At 37.3% G+C, this 16,714-nt stretch overlaps 2 protein-coding genes across 7 annotated transcripts in view; one reads left to right on the top strand and one right to left on the bottom strand.

Annotated features, from left to right (window-relative positions):
- LOC119518528 (cytochrome b5 type B) overlaps positions 1-16,714 on the bottom strand; it is a 179,941-nt gene that overhangs the window by 106,175 nt on the left and 57,052 nt on the right. The window contains exons 4-5 of one of the 6 annotated variants that reach the window (XM_037815729.1): positions 2,837-2,885; positions 1,365-1,393 (exon numbers count right to left, since the gene is read on the bottom strand). The exons of 4 other annotated variants lie outside the window; for them this stretch is intronic. In XM_037815729.1, the coding sequence (XP_037671657.1) occupies positions 1,377-1,393; positions 2,837-2,885 (66 nt within the window). In that variant the 3' untranslated portion in view covers positions 1,365-1,376. The remainder of the gene's footprint in view (positions 1-1,364; positions 1,394-2,836; positions 2,886-16,714) is intronic. One more of the 6 variants, XM_037815727.1, reaches the window with a different exon arrangement.
- Positions 2,399-3,012, top strand: LOC119518530 (cyclin-dependent kinases regulatory subunit 2). The gene has a single exon (XM_037815730.1). It carries the CDS (start codon positions 2,489-2,491, stop codon positions 2,726-2,728), a length of 240 nt encoding a protein of 79 aa, XP_037671658.1. The 5' UTR covers positions 2,399-2,488; the 3' UTR covers positions 2,729-3,012.

Raw genomic sequence — 16,714 nt, 5'->3', positions numbered from 1 at the left:
GAATGTCAGTCAGGTTTCTTTGTTTAAAAAAAGAAAAGAAAAGCAAGTTGTCACAGGTAACAGCAACATGGTACATGAGAACTTTGAAATAATCTCTCCATAAGAGTAATGAAACCAGACCTCCTGGAGAGAAATCACATAAGACTGAAGAGTTCAAAAGTAGGATCCTTGACAAAACACTGAAGAAAAAGTATTCAGTATAAAAAATACTGCTTAAAGGTAACTAAGAATGGTTGATCACCAATCCTCATATAAACTTTCACAATACCTAACCTGCCACTGAGGATAAAACCAAAAGAAATGCATATATACTACACCAAAGGAGATTTAGGCTCAACGAGAACTTCCTGGCCAAAAGACTGAACTCTTTCCTTGGAGATTCATCCAGGTATGGCACGTAGTTATTGCAAATAGCTGTGATTCATTTATTTTTATTGCATTGTAATATTCCGCTGTATGAATATGCCAGAATTTATTCAATTATTTTATTAATGAATCTACTGATTTATAGAATTCTTTATGTATTCTGTGTACGTATGTGTAGAAAAGTCTATTGCAAGTTGGTAGCTTGTATTTTCAAACTTTTTATGGAGTATTTGGCTGAGCATGAGTACGTAATATTAAGGAAATTGCATTGTCTAATAGTTTTCTTTAAGTTAGCACTTTTTTAAGCTTGACACTTTTCTGGGGAGAAAAAGACACATTTTTCTCTCTCTCTCTGAAATACTTTAAGTGGGATCTGAGAAAAAATAGAATAGATGATCCATATGCTCTCTTTAAAGATCTTTTACAAGGTAAGGAACCAGTCGACTCAAGTAAAGATACTTAAAGATGGCAAATTATACCTTTCAGAACAATACTAGCTGTATTACTAATACTACCGCAAGGGGTATACTGGGAGTAAACCTTTGAGAAAACCCAAATTCTTTAATAATACCTACTTTTATTCTTCTGTAAAATGTAATACTAGTGCCTCCCATACAGAATGGCTGTGAGGATTAAATATGAACAAGTTTTAAGTGGAAGTCACATAAATGGGCTGAGCTGCAGAAACTGGGGGCTTGACTAGCTTCACTTAATAGTTAATTGTCCATGCACACTGGCCTCTTACTGAGTGTGATTCCAAATTATGTCATAACAAGATTTAAAAATTACTGGAGGCATGGACCTTTGAGATTATTGAAAATGGTTAAAACTATAAATATTAATTTCTTAATGCCAAGGAACTATTCAATTTACAATGACTTTGGCCAAAAAAGAATTAGCTGTCAAACTGTACTACTGTTATACATGTATATTTATGGAAGAATCTTTTGCCAGACATTATGTAGAACATAAGAAAGTCTATTAAAGAAATACTGTACCTTTGGTATGTATTATTTTTTGAAGGATCCTGATGAAGATGCATTTTCAAAAATAAGAAACAAATAAAAGGAAAGATTAGCACAGCTTATAGAAATCTTCTTGAATATCTATAAAAACTCTGTAGCTGATAACATAACTCCATCTTTCATGTGTTTTGATGTTTATGAATCTACAAGTGATAATGGACTGGGAATTTCATCTCTGATAATATTTTGGTACTCTCCAGTGAAGAACCACTAGTAAAAGAAAGCACAGAGAAATGACCTGAACTTTTTAGATGTAAAAAAATGCTAATGATATCAACTGTATTGAAATGGACTAGTGTGCAGTTGCAATGAGATGCCTGGTACAGGTGGGCTTACCACTGGCAGTGGCTGAGATCACATTTTCTGAAAATATATTCAAAGGAAAAAAATCATCTTCTCTTGTGACATAAAGATCAACTATGAAATGCTATAGATCATGCACATGATTGCTTTATGGAGTATAGAAACAAACTAGTTTACTCTTTGAACAAAATCACAATAATTATGATTAAAGACTTTAGGGCTTATTTCACAAAAAAGCAGGTGGTGGGGGTAAAATGAAGTTATGTGAAAGAAAATACCAAACAACCTTAAAAACTAAATTCTGGTAATAAGATGAGTAAGTACTGATATAGACAATATAAATGAACCTTGAAAATAATATGATAAGATAAAGAAGCCGGTCATAAACACCACACATTATGTAATTCCATTTATATGAAATGTCCAGAACAGGCAAATTTGTAGAACAGAAAGTAGATTAGTGGTTGCCTAGGGCTAGGGTGTGGGTGTGGGGGAATGACAAGTGACTGCTAATGGGTATGAGATTTCTTTTAGGGGTGATGAAAATGTTCTAAAATTGATTATGGTGATGGTTACACAACTCTGGAAATACTATAAACCAGTGACTTCTACATTTTAAATAGGTGAAGTGTATGGTATATGAATTATATCTCAGTAAAGTTATTTTAAAAGTTTTACTCAATTTAAGAAAATATCAAGTTGGGCTCATTTGTGCGGTTGCTTTTGCAGCGTCCAGACGTGCTGCCTGCTGTACGCCCTGTTGGTTTATCCCGAGCCGCCTCGCTGCCGGCAGGATGGCCCATAAGCAGATCTACTACTCGGACAAGTACTTTGACGAGCATTACGAGTACCGGCATGTGATGTTACCCAGAGAACTTTCCAAACAAGTACCCAAAACCCATCTAATGTCTGAGGAAGAATGGAGGAGACTTGGTGTCCAGCAGAGTCTTGGCTGGGTTCATTACATGATTCATGAGCCAGAACCACATATTCTTCTCTTTAGACGACCTCTTCCAAAAGATCAACAAAAATGAAGTGTATCTGGGAGTCGTCAGTTAAATCATTTTCAAATTTAATGTATATGTGTATATATGGTAGTATTCAGTGAATACTTGAAAAATGTACAAATCATTCATCCATACCTGTGCATGAGCTGTATTCTTCACAGCAACAGAGCTCAGTTAAATGCAACTGCAAGTAGGTTATTGTAAGGTGTTAAGATACAGTTTGTTCTCGGTTTTTCTCTTTAATATTAAAAGTTCCTGTTTGACTTTACCTGTTAACTTTTGTTTAATAAAGTTTGTATGTTGCATTTAAAAAAAAAAAAAAAAAAAAAAAAAAAAAAAAAAAAAAAAAAAAAAGAAAATATCAAATGAAGTTATTGATTCCATAAATTAGCTGTATAGTACAAAAGGTCTGCTAATCTACTGCCAGAGGACAATAACCCATTATCAAAAGTTTCTGCTACCCTAAATATCGTCTTTGCCAATATACAGAAATATACCAGGGTATGAACACAGAATATTAACTCTGTTTAACCACAATTTTCAATAATCCCCAAGAATGTCCAAAAACCATACATACTGACCCATATAAATGTTACAACGATCTGTGAAATGAGTTTTAACTTCATATATCCAAAACACTATCATGCAAATGAGTATATGCCCCAAATCTGAAAGAAATTAGCCTACAGGCAAGTAAAACTTCTAATAAAAGGTTTTAAATAAACCACACACTAATATATTACATTTCTTTGAGACTTTGATGGTTATTGTTATCTGGGAAATTTCTGCTAGGATAGTAAGAATCAGACTAATAAAAATGTGTTTCTCAATCTTTGAGAAATAAAAAAAATGTAACTGCCTTATAGATTAGGATGGGTGGTAATAGTAGTGCTGGTGGTGTGGGCATCAAATGCTGCCTTCAAAAATATTCCACTATAGCAGTCAAGAAATAACTGAATTCCATCAAGAAAATGCTAGTGTTCTTTTCACTTTATCCATATATATATATATATATATATATATATATATATATATATATATATATACACACACACCAATGATTTCTAGAACAAAACTTACAGAGTTCTATGAAAAAAAAAATCTGGCATAATTTGAAAAGCTTACATGAGAGCATTAAGAAACAATATATGTATTGTAAAGTAATTCATAATTACTTTGAAGAAGCTCATACTACCTTTCGGATGCTGACAGCCAAGTAAATGCCAAACTGTAGTGACCCCACTTTTAATCAACTATAATGAAACAGTTGTTTAAGGCACTGATCTAAGCAGCCAAGTCCCTCAGCCAAGCTTGAGAAGAAGCCAAATAAGTTCTTTTTAATTTTACAAAATTAAAAGAAAAAGGTTCTGTTAACATATAACCTTCCTTCACCTCCACCCTTCCATTCCCCAATCCTCATTTTCACTCCAAAGCTCCCATGCTCAATCTAAAGGATGCTTAAGTGAAATTCCTACACTTTTATGACTGACTTTAATGTATCCCTCTGAGTATTCAGGTACATCTGGCTGGTTATGCTCTTGCTCAGGTTTTAATTCACATGCAAGATTTTTGGTCAGAAGAACAATGACTGCTCTCAACCTCAGGCATGGAAAATAGTAGTAGCAATGCCATGATTTTAGTTATAAGAAAGCAGATCAAATCCAGAGTTCTTCTAGCATTAAGAACTGCCAAAGAATTAATATGCGTGTTTTTTTATTCTCCAAGGAGTTCAGAATATACTTGCAAACAACAAAACTGCTACAACTCTACTCTGATTTTCATTCAAAACTAGTAGAAATTAGCTGTTTAAATAAAATTGGCCCCTAAAGTTCTTCATTAAGGCTTTAATTCCCCTATAAAATATCTAAGTACATATATATATATTTATATACACATAAATACTAAACACTGTTTCTGTAGAATAAAAGGAGATATTTCATAATATCTGGGTGACCTTTTTATAAAGCTGCTCAATAAAATTATGTCCAATATCTTCAAGCTCAATGAGAAAAACAGTTTCTTCACTTGTAAAATGAAAGGCTTAGACAAGATGAACTTGAATGCTAAAGCCTGATTTTTTTTAACTCAACACAACTTTCTGACCCAAGGACGTTTTAGCAAAACTATATTATAAGAGTAGTCTTCTAAAGGTTAAAGAGAAGGAATTATCAGTCTCCCATGTCCAGGAAGACTGAAGGAACACTACCACATGTAGATTTTTCTGTCTAGCATCAGGTATATAAAGGTGTGCTCTCCCAGATACTTTCAAGAAGTACTGCACCATTAAGTACTGACTCTTTTCAATATGCTTAAATAAATAAAGAAATGTCATAATTGGCAACCATATGGGGGGAGGGGCAGATTTGGGTGTCAATGGCAGGAGATTTCACTATGAACTCTGTTTATAAGAAAACATGGGAGAAGTATAGTACTTTGTCAACAGGATATAAAATGTATCTGAATTATGATTATGACATATTAAAACATCTATACAGGGCATTATAAATGTATCTTTAGCCTAAAGAGTTTATATTCAGGCTTTGAAAGGTTTTATCATAAGGTACATAAGAAGCTTTTGGTTTGTTTGTTTTTAGGAGCTTATGTTTTAATTCCTAAATTGGATTCCAAGTATAAGTGAGTTTTGAGACACAGGATACCTTCATCAAATTTAATGGCTTTTGTGTGGTCCAGAAGAGTTTCTGCAGTTTTTTATTCAGAACATGTTGCATCTATGTGGCCAATAACTTATGAAAAACAACTTGGGAAATTTTGGCTTCAAACAGGAATGGAAACCATTTCCTCCCAGGATATTCTGGACCTTATAGCATGAGCTACCTACCACTAAATGGATTTTAGTATAAGGTTCCTTTTACCACCTAAAAAGTTTGAGTACTAAAGGTACATGATGTCAACATTTTATAGTCTGAACTATGACATGGTCATGGGGTGTAGATCTTATGGATAGCCTTCTCATGAACTTCCAGTATACTGAAATATAGAAGTCACTTAATTCAATTTCTTTTCTAGATGAGAATTCATAATGATCTGCAATTTAACAATTACTGCCTTGCAAAGCATATAACCCTGAAGTCAGCCCAATCATGTAAAAAAATATTTCCCTGAAGGATAGTGGCAAAATTTGAAGATGAAAAACACCTCTAAAATAAATTTCTATATGACTCCCTCAAGGGCCCAGTGTTGTAAGACACATCACACACCACTGGAGAAAAGAATTTAAACACTCATAGAATGATCTCTACCGGGACCTAAGAAGCGAAAAATATGCTATAACATTAGAGGGCTGCTTTGAAAAGGATCAGCCCTTTTCAAAGGTCAGCCCTTTCCTGACCCCTTGTTTTTGCAAAACCACATATCATTTCTATATAGAGTTTTGTGAGGAAAGGGCTTTAATCCTTTAAATCTTGCAGCAAAAAGTATTTTGTCTTTGAAGAGTGATTTTGCCATTACATTCTATGCTTTACGTCAAAAGAACATGTTACAAAATATAAATGTTAGACAAAATCTGGGGATAATAAAACAACCAGACAACAGTATTTGGTAAGTAGCAATCACTATTCATTTAAAGGGCGCTGGCATCACCACTTTAAACTTTTGTACGTTATGTACTTATGCATGTATAATAGGAAACTGTATAACAGAAATCAGTAACATCTAGAAGAAAAAAGTGTGTCTACCTTTAAATGCAACTTACAGATTTCTGTTAACATACTTGGAATCTACTAGATTTAAAAAGTTAAACTTCTTAGGTTAAAAACATGTTAAGCCTTTATGGAGACAATTTTACTTGTTTTAAAGAACAGATTAAAAAAGAAAAAAAGGCACCCAGTGTTCTTTTTTACTTTAACTGTTCTTTTTCACTTTAATTGTTCTTTTTCACTTTAATTTTTATTCTTATTATTTTTGTGTGTGTGGTAATGAAAATGTTCAAAAATTAATTTTGGTGATGAACGCACAACTATATACTGGTACTGCGAACAACTGAATGTACACTTTGTATGACTGCATGGTATGTGAACATATCTCAATAAAAATGAATTAAAAAAAAGAACAGATCAAATCCTGTTATAACAAGTTATCACATCAAAATTAGTCTATGGAATACTATTTTAAAGAATAAAACAGATCTTTATGAACTGGTAAGGAACAGTCACTAATATAACATTTTTAAGTAAAAGGAAGAAAGGTACGAAATAGTATGTATGAGTGGTTGTTGTTGTTTAATCTATGTACAGAATCTCTTTGGAAGGGTAAACAAGAAAATGGTAGCTGGCTACCTCCAGGGAAGGGGAACTGAGAGATTGGGTATAGGGGTGAGAGAAATAGCCTTTTAAAAATAGTATGCTCTTTTGTACTATTTGACTTTTTTATCATGGATATTGTATACTACACATTCAAAAAATTTAATGGGAAAATAGTCTATTCACTGTAACGAGATGTGACTAGCAAAGAAATTGAACTGTCACTCAGTTAATACCTGGGAAAACATAATAAATCAATGAAATGACGTCTACTTTTTTTGGTTAGTTTAGTATTGATATGTACCTTATCTACCTAAATGATGGCAGACTGATAAAACAGATAACTAAGAGGTAAATACATACTCAAAAGAGAGAAATCACGGACCACAAATGTTTCTAGGTTACTTGCAGTAGAATACGCAGGCAGGCAAACTGGTACAGAAAACACTAAGTCTATTTCTAAAGTAGTTACCATAACCGAAACAGATGAGAAAAATGTTTAAGTCAAAAATAAGTAGAAGAATGATGGCTCTCAGTGTAGGGGCAAACCCAGCAAGGAAGAGATTCACCGAGACAAAAAGGTTTAAGTTCTACTTTATCTTGGAAGTAAGAAAAACATCTGCTGCCACATCTGTATGTCTAAGCGTTTAAATTTTAATATTGTAATATTTCAGGTCCTTGAACTCAAATATTGTCAATCTAACAACAAAACAATGGCGACCATTAATTATTTTACCTATGTTCTATCAAAAGCAACATGAAAGGTGGGCTCTAAAAAAAAAAAAGCAACACTGGGAAATGGTGGCCGATTTTTACTGTAGAATAGAAATATTGTGGGTGTTTCATTGAGTGGGGGCAAAGAGAAGAGTTAATGTAGGTAGCGGATTTGGGGCGGTGGAGATGGGAGAAGTGGAAAAGTTAAAGAAGGCATAGGAAGGAAAAGGAAAAGGAAATTTCAGTTCCATAAGGCAGATACACCTTAATTAGGCTTAAAAGTCACTTCCTTAGTGAGTTCAGAAATCTTTAACCAGAAGAAAGGAAAGTGATTAATGAAATGAATGAATTTGCCTTCCACTTCTGGTGGTAAATATTTAAATTAGAGATACAAAAAATGAAGAAAAGAGTTATCTACAACCTAGACATGAAAGTGCCTATTTTAAACCTCTCTAAGAAATACATTTGATGGATCTAGAATTTCTTCCTGGAACTGAAAGCAGGTTGGAATATAGCTCTATGAGAACGTATGTAGGTGGTCTTAAAAATTTTCCTAAAGACTTTCCTTGCCTGACCCCCCAGAAGTACAGCAGTATGACTGGAAATACACATACAATAACCACACTCTACTTAATCAAGACATGTCCTTTGGGCACAATGGACATGAGGAAAACAGATCCTTGAAAACTCTTGCTTTAGTCACTGTGTAACCCATGCAGGGGCTAAACTACATTTAGAGACTTCTAAATTAATACAGAATTTGGTGAGCTGAAAATATTTCTTTTCCTATATTTCTTATTTTTAACAAATCCAAGTTTTAATTTAGTTAAGACATCTCTAATTAATTCTTTGGCTTTTAGAAGGCAAACAGTACTTTCCAAAGAAGACAATTATGGAGGTGGGGCAAGATGGCAGCATGGGGAAGTGTGGAATTTAGACAGTCCCCTTGAGCAGCTAGTAAACAGCCAGGAGCAACTAGAAAATAGTCTGGCACAACTGATGGGGTAATATCCATGACCTGACATCGTACACCAGTCAGAAATGAGTAGAACGGCTGAGATCTCAGCATAGAACTGTAAGTAAAGCTCCCCAAATAGGGGAGATAGTGCTCCTACCCCACCAGCATGGCAAGCAGAGTTGCAAAACTTTGCTGTGGGAAAAAGAAGCAGACCCTGCTGGGAGCAAGGGAATGTAACTCAATGAAGCTCCAGTTGCGGTTTTAATTCAAAATGTGTACTACTGAATACAGGCTACAAGCACAGATAAACCCGGAGCAAGCAGGAAAGGAACCTGAAGGTTTATCCTGGCAGGGAAGAGGCAGGGCTGACAGGGAAAAAAAAAACATAAATAAATAAAAACAGAGGCTTTTGGAGTCCACTGAGATCAGAATACTGGGAAACGGCTGTGCCCCAAGAAAAGGGGCACACAGAACCGGGTACCAGTTCCGATTCAGGCCTGGTGAACTGGAGGGGTGGGGACTGCATCTGAAAAAGGGACTTTTTGCTTTTTTCCCCCCTTTTTTTCCTCTCATTCTAAGTAGCTCATTAGAGAAAGCCTCAAACATTTCCAACTGTCAGCAGTGACAAAGGGAAGGGTGGAGTTAAGATAGTCAGAGAGAGGCGGGGCAAGATGGCGGACTGGTGAGCTGTATGTTTTAGTTACTCCTCCAGGAAAGTAGGTAGAAAGCCAGGAACTGCGTGGACTGGACACCACAGAGCAATCTGACTTTGGGCATACTTCATACAACACTCATGAAAACGTGGAACTGCTGAGATCAGCGAAATCTGTAAGTTTTTGCGGCCAGGGGACCCGCGCCCCTCCCTGCCAGGCTCAGTCCCGTGGGAGGAGGGGCTGTCAGCTCCAGGAAGGAGAAGGGAGAACTGCAGTGGCAGCCCTTAACGGAAACTCATTCTACTGATCCAAATTCCAACCATAGATAGACTGAGACCAGACACCAGAGAATCTGAGAGCAGCCAGCCCAGCAGAGAGGAGACATAGAAAAAAACAGCACTAAAAACTCCAAAATAAAAGTGGAGGATTTTTGGAGTTCTGGTGAACACAGAAAGGGGAAGGGCAGAGCTCAGGCCCTGAGGCTCATATGCAAATCCCGAAGAAAAGCTGATCTCTCTGCCCTCTGGACCTTTCCTTAATGGCCCTAATTGCTTTGTCTCTTAGCATTTCAATAACCCATTAGATCTGTGAGGAGGGCCCCCCCTTTTTTTTTAATCCTTTTTTTTTTTTTAAAAAACAATTACTCTAAGAAGCCCAATACAGAAAGCTTCAAAGACTTGCAATTTGGGCAGGTCAAGACAAGAGCAGAACTAAGAGAGCTCTGAGACAAAAGGCAATAATCCAGTGGCTGAGAAATTTTACTAAACACCACAACTTCCCAAGAAAAGGGGGGTGTCCGCTCACAGCCATCATCCTGGTGGACAGGAAACACTCCTGCCCATCGCCAGCCCCATAGCCCAGAGCTGCCCCAGACAACCCAGTGTGATGGAAGTGCTTCAAATAACAAGCACACTCCACAAAACTGGGTGTGGACATTAGCCTTCCCTGCAACCTCAGCTGATTGTCCCAGAGTTGGGAAGGTGGAGCAGTGTGAACTAACAAAGCCCCATTCAGCCATCATTTCAGCAGACTGGGAGACTCCCTACACAGCCCAGCAGCCCAGAACCGCCCTGGGGGGACGGCACTCACATGTGACATAGCACAGTCATCCCTCAACAGAGGACCAGGGGGTGCACGGCCTGGAAGAGGGACCCACTTGCAAGTCTCAGGAGCCATACACCAATACCAAGGACTTGTGGGTCAGTGGCAGAGACAAACTGTGGCAGGACTGAACTGAAGGATTAGACTATTGCAGCAGCTTTAAAACTCCAGGATCACCAGGGAGATTTGATTGTTAGAGCCACCCCCACTCCCTGACTGCACAGAAACACGCCCCATATACAGGGCGGGCAACAACAACTACACACGCAAGCTTGGTACAGCAATTGGACCCCACAAGACTCATTCCCCCACTCACCACAAAGGCAAAGCAGGGGAGAACTGGCTTGTGGAGAACAGGTGGCTCGTGGACGCCACCTGCTGGTTAGTTAGAGAAGGTGTACTCCACGAAGCTATAGATCTGATAAATTAGAGATAAGGACATCAATTGGTCTACACATCCTAAAAGAACCCTATCAAGTTCAGCAAATGCCAAGAGGCCAAAAACAACAGAAAATTATAAAGCATATGAAAAAACCAGACGATATGGATAACCCAAGCCCAAACACCCAAATAAAAGATCAGAGGAGACACAGCACGTAGAGCAGCTACTAAAAGAACTAAAGATGAACAATGAGACCATAGTACAGAATACAAAGGATATCAAGAAGACCCTAGAAGAGGATAAAGAAGACATTTCAAGACTAAATAAAAAAATAGATGATCTTATGGAAATTAAAGAAACTGTTGACCAAATTAAAAAGATTCTGGACACTCATAGTACAAGACTAGAAGAAGTTGAACAACGAATCAGTGACCTGGAAGATGACAGAATGGAAAATGAAAGCATAAAAGAAAGAATGGGGAAAAAAATTGAAAGAATCGAAACGGACCTCAGGGATATGATACATAATATAAAACATCCGAATATAAGACTCATTGGTGTTCCAGAAGGGGAAGAAAAGGGTAAAGGTCTAGGAAGAGTATTCAAAGAAATTGTTGGGGAAAACTTCCCAAATCTTCTAAACAACATAAATACACAAATCATAAATGCTCAGCGAACTCCAAATAGAATAAATCCAAATAAACCCACTCCGAGACATATTCTGATCACACTGTCAAACACAGAAGAGAAGGAGCAAGTTCTAAAAGCAGCAAGAGAAAAGCAATTCACCACATACAAAGGAAACAGCATAAGACTAAGTAGTGACTACTCAGCAGCCACCATGGAGGAGAGAAGGCAGTGGCACGATATATTTAAAATTCTGAGTGAGAAAAATTTCCAGCCAAGAATACTTTATCCAGCAAAGCTCTCCTTCAAATTTGAGGGAGAGCTTAAATTTTTCACAGACAAACAAATGCTGAGAGAATTTGCTAACAAGAGACCTGCCCTACTGGAGATACTAAAGAGAGCCCTACAGACAGAGAAACAAAGAAAGGACAGAGAGACTTGGAGAAAGGTTCAGTACTAAAGAGATTCAGTATGCGTACAATAAAGGATATTAATAGAGAGAGGGGAAAAATATATATGACAAACATAAACCAAAGGATAAGATAGCTGATTCAAGAAATGCCTTCACGGATATAACGTTGAATGTAAATGGATTAAACTCCCCAATTAAAAGATATAGATTCGCAGAATGGATCAAAAAAAATGAACCATCAATATGTTGCATACAAGAGACTCATCTTAGACACAGGGACACAAAGAAATTGAAAGTGAAAGGATGGAAAAAAATATTTCATGCAAGCTACAGCCAAAAGAAAGCAGTTGTAGCAATATTAATCTCAGATAAAATAGACTTTAAATGCAGGGATGTTTTGAGAGACAAAGAAGGCCACTACATACTAATAAAAGGGGCAATTCAACAAGAAGAAATAACAATCGTAAATGTCTATGCACCCAATCAAGGTGCCACAAAATACATGAGATAAGCACTGGCAAAACTAAAGGAAGCAATTGATGTTTCCACAATAATTGTGGGAGACTTCAACACATCACTCTCTCCTATAGATAGATCAACCAGACAGAGGACCAATAAGGAAATTGAAAACCTAAACAATCTGATAAATGAATTAGATTTAACAGACATATACAGAACATTACATCCCAAATCACCAGGATACACATACTTTTCTAGTGCTCACGGAACTTTCTCCAGAATAGATCATATGCTGGGACATAAAACAAGCCTCAGTAAATGTAAAAAGATTGAAATTATTCAAAGCACATTCTCTGACCACAATGGAATACAATTAGAAGTCAATAACCATCAGAGACTTAGAAAATTCACAAATACCTGGAGGTTAAACAACACACTCCTAAACAATCAGTGGGTTAAAGAAGAAATCGCAAGAGAAATGGCTAAATATATAGAGACGAATGAAAATGAGAACACAACATACCAAAACCTATGGGATGCAGCAAAAGCAGTGCTGAGGGGGAAATTTATAGCACTAAACGCATATATTAAAAAGGAAGAAAGAGGTAAAATCAAAGAACTAATGGATCAACTGAAGAAGCTAGAAAATGAACAGCAAACCAATCCTAAACCAAGTAGAAGAAAAGAAATAACAAGGATTAAAGCAGAAATAAATGACACCGAGAACAAAAAAACAATAGAGAGGATAAATATCACCAAAAGTTGGTTCTTTGAGAAGATCAATAAGATTGACAAGCCCCTAGCTAGACTGACAAAATCAAAAAGAGACAAGAACCATATAAACAAAATAATGAATGAAAAAGGTGACATAACTGCAGATCCTGAAGAAATTAAAAAAATTATAAGAGGATACTATGAACAACTGTATGGCAACAAACTGGATAATGTAGAGGAAATGGACAATTTCCTGGAAACATATGAACAACCTAGACTGACCAGAGAAGAAATAGAAGACCTCAGTCAACCCATCACAAGCAAAGAGATCCAATCAGTCATCAAAAATCTTCCCACAAATAAATGCCTAGGGCCAGATGGCTTCACAGGGGAATTCTACCAAACTTTCCAGAAAGAACTGACACCAATCTTACTCAAACTCTTTCAAAACATTGAAGAAAATGGAATACTAACTAACTCATTTTATGAAGCTAACATCAATCTAATACCAAAACCAGGCAAAGATGCTACAAAAAAGGAAAACTACCGGCCAATCTCCCTAATGAATATAGATGCAAAAATCCTCAACAAAATACTTGCAAATCGAATCCAAAGACACATTAAAAAAATCATACACCATGACCAAGTGGGGTTCATTCCAGGCATGCAAGGATGGTTCAACATAAAAAAATCAATCAATGTATTACAACACATTAAAAATTCAAAAGGGAAAAATCAAATTATCATCTCAATAGATGCTGAAAAAGCATTTGACAAAATCCAACATCCCTTTTTGATAAAAACACTTCAAAAGGTAGGAATTGAAGGAAACTTCCTCAACATGATAAAGAGCATATATGAAAAACCCACAGCCAGCATAGTACTCAATGGTGAGAGACTGAAAGCCTTCCCTCTAAGATCAGGAACAAGAGAAAGATTTCCGCTGTCACCACTGTTATTCAACATTGTGCTGGAAGTGCTAGCCAGGGCAATCCGGCAAGACAAAGAAATAAAAGGCATCCAAATTGGAAAAGAAGAAGTAAAACTGTCATTGTTTGCAGATGATATGATCTTATATCTGGAAAACCCTGATAAATCGACGATACAGCTACTAGAGCTAATAAACAAATCTAGCAAAGTAGCGGGATACAAGATTAATGCACATAAGTCAGTAATGTTTCTATATGCTAGAAATGAACAAACTGAAGAGACACTCAAGAAAAAGATACCATTTTCAATAGCAACTAAAAAAATCAAGTACCTAGGAAGAAACTTAACCAAAGATGTAAAAGACCTATACAAAGAAAGCTATATAACTCTACTAAAAGAAATAGAAGTGGACCTTAAAAGATGGAAAAATATTCCATGTTCATGGATAGGAAGGCTAAATGTCATTAAGATGTCAGTTCTACCCAAACTCATCTACAGATTCAATGCGATCCCAATCAAAATTCCAACAACCTACTTTGCAGACTTGGAAAAGCTAGTTATCAAATTTATTTGGAAAGGGAAGATGCCTCGAATTGCTAAAGACACTCTGAAAAAGAAAAACGAAGTGGGAGGACTTACACTCCCTGACTTTGAAGCTTATTATAAAGCCACAGTTGTCAAAACAGCATGGTACTGGCACAAAGATAGATATATAGATCAATGGAGTTGAATTGAGAATTCAGAGATAGACCCTCAGATCTATGGCCGATTGATCTTTGATAAGGCCCCCAAAGTCACTGAACTGGGTCATAATGGTCTATTCAACAAATGGGGCTGGGAGAGTTGGATATCTATATCCAAAAGAATGAAAGAGGACCCCTACCTCACACCCTACACAAAAATTAACTCAAAATGGACCAAAGATCTCAATATAAAAAAAGTACCATAAAACTCCTAGAAGATAATGTAGGAAAACATCTTCAAGACCTTGTGTTAGGCGGCCACTTCCTAGACTTTACACCCAAAGCACAAGCAACAAAAGAAAAAATAGATAAATGGGAACTCCTCAAGCTTAGAAGTTTCTGCACCTCAAAGGAATTTCTCAAAAAGGTAAAGAGGCAGCCAACTCAATGGGAAAACATTTTTGGAAACCACGTATCTGACAAAACACTGATATCGTGCATATATAAAGAAATCCTACAACTCAATGACAATAGTACAGACAGCCCAATTATAAAATGGGCAAAAGATATGAAAAGACAGTTCTCTGAAGAGGAAGTACAAATGGCCAAGAAACACATGAAAAAATGTTCAGCTTCACTAGCTATTAGAGAGATGCAAATTAAGACCACAATGAGATACCATCTAACACCGATTAGAATGGCTGCCATTAAACAAACAGGAAACTACAAATGCTGGAGGGGATGTGGAGAAACTGGAACTCTTATTCATTGTTGGTGGGACTGTATAATGGTTCAGCCACTCTGGAAGTCAGTCTGGCAGTTCCTTAGAAAACTAGAAATAAAGTTACCATTCGATCCAGCGATTGCACTTCTCGGTATATACCCGGAAGATTGGAAAGCAGTGACACGAACAGATATCTGCACGCCAATGTTCATAGCAGCCTTATTCACAATTGCCAAGAGATGGAAACAACCCAAATGTCCTTCAACAGATGAGTGGATAAAGAAAATGTGGTATATACACACGATGGAATACTACACGGCAGTAAGAAGGAACGACCTCGTGAAACATATGACAACATGGATGAACCTTGAAGACATAATGCTGAGCGAAATAAGCCAGGTACAGAAAGAGAAATATTACATGCTACCACTAATGTGAACTTTGAAAAATGTAAAATGAATGGTTTATAATGTAGAATGTAGGGGAACTAGCAATAGAGAGCAATTAAGGAAGGGGGAACAGTAATCCAAGAAGAACAGATATGCTATTTAACGTTCTGGGGATGCCCAGGAATGACTATGGTCTATTAATTTCTGATGGATATAGTAGGAACAAGTTCACAGAAATGTTGCTATATTATGTAACTTTCTTGGGGTAAAGTAGGAACAGGTTGGAAGTTAAGCAGTTATCTTAGGTTAGTTGTCTTTTTCTTACTCCCTTGTTATGGTCTCTTTGAAATGTTCTTTTATTGTATGTTTTTCTTTTTTGTTTTTTTGTTGTTTTTTTTTTAATTTTTTTTCCATACAGTTGATTTAAAAAGGAAGAAAGGGTTAAAAAAAAAAGAGAAGAGAAAAAAAGGAAAAAAAATATGTAGTGCCCCCTTGAGGAGCCTGTGGAGAATGCAGGGTTATTGGCCTACCCCACCTCGATGGTTGCTAACATGACCACAGACATAGGGAACTGGTGGTTTGACGGGTTGAGCCCTCGACCGTAGGTCTTACCCTTGGGAAGACAGTTGCTGCAAAGGAGAGGCTAGGCCTCCCTATAATTGTGCCTGGGAGCCTCCTCCCGAGTGCCTCTTTGTTGCTTGGATGTGGCCCTCTCTCTCTGGCTGGGCCGGCTTGGGGGGTGAGGTCACTGCCCTGCCACCCTGCGTAGGATCGGACGCCCGGGGGGGGTGGATCTCCCTGGCGGCATGGAGTGTGACTCCCGGGGAGGGGTGTGGACCTGGCGTCGTGGGGCGGAGAGCGTCTTCTTGACCGGGGTGGGGGTGTGAAAGGAAATGAAGTAGGCTTCAGTGGCGGGGGGATTCCGGGGGAAGCCGCGGGGTCGCTCTGGTGGGCACTCTTACGCACAATTTGGACGGCCCTTTTTGGGTTCTGGAGAGTTGGGGTGGC

This window comes from Choloepus didactylus, chromosome 22 (assembly GCF_015220235.1).
Source record: "Choloepus didactylus isolate mChoDid1 chromosome 22, mChoDid1.pri, whole genome shotgun sequence".
In the NCBI taxonomy this organism is placed as follows: domain Eukaryota; kingdom Metazoa; phylum Chordata; class Mammalia; order Pilosa; family Megalonychidae; genus Choloepus; species Choloepus didactylus.
This window is presented reverse-complemented; position numbering and strand designations above follow the sequence as displayed.

Coding starts and splice junctions, on each gene's coding strand:
- LOC119518530 (XM_037815730.1), top strand. CDS start 2,489: ATGGCCCATAAGCAGATCTACTACTCGGACAAGTACTTTGACGAGCAT.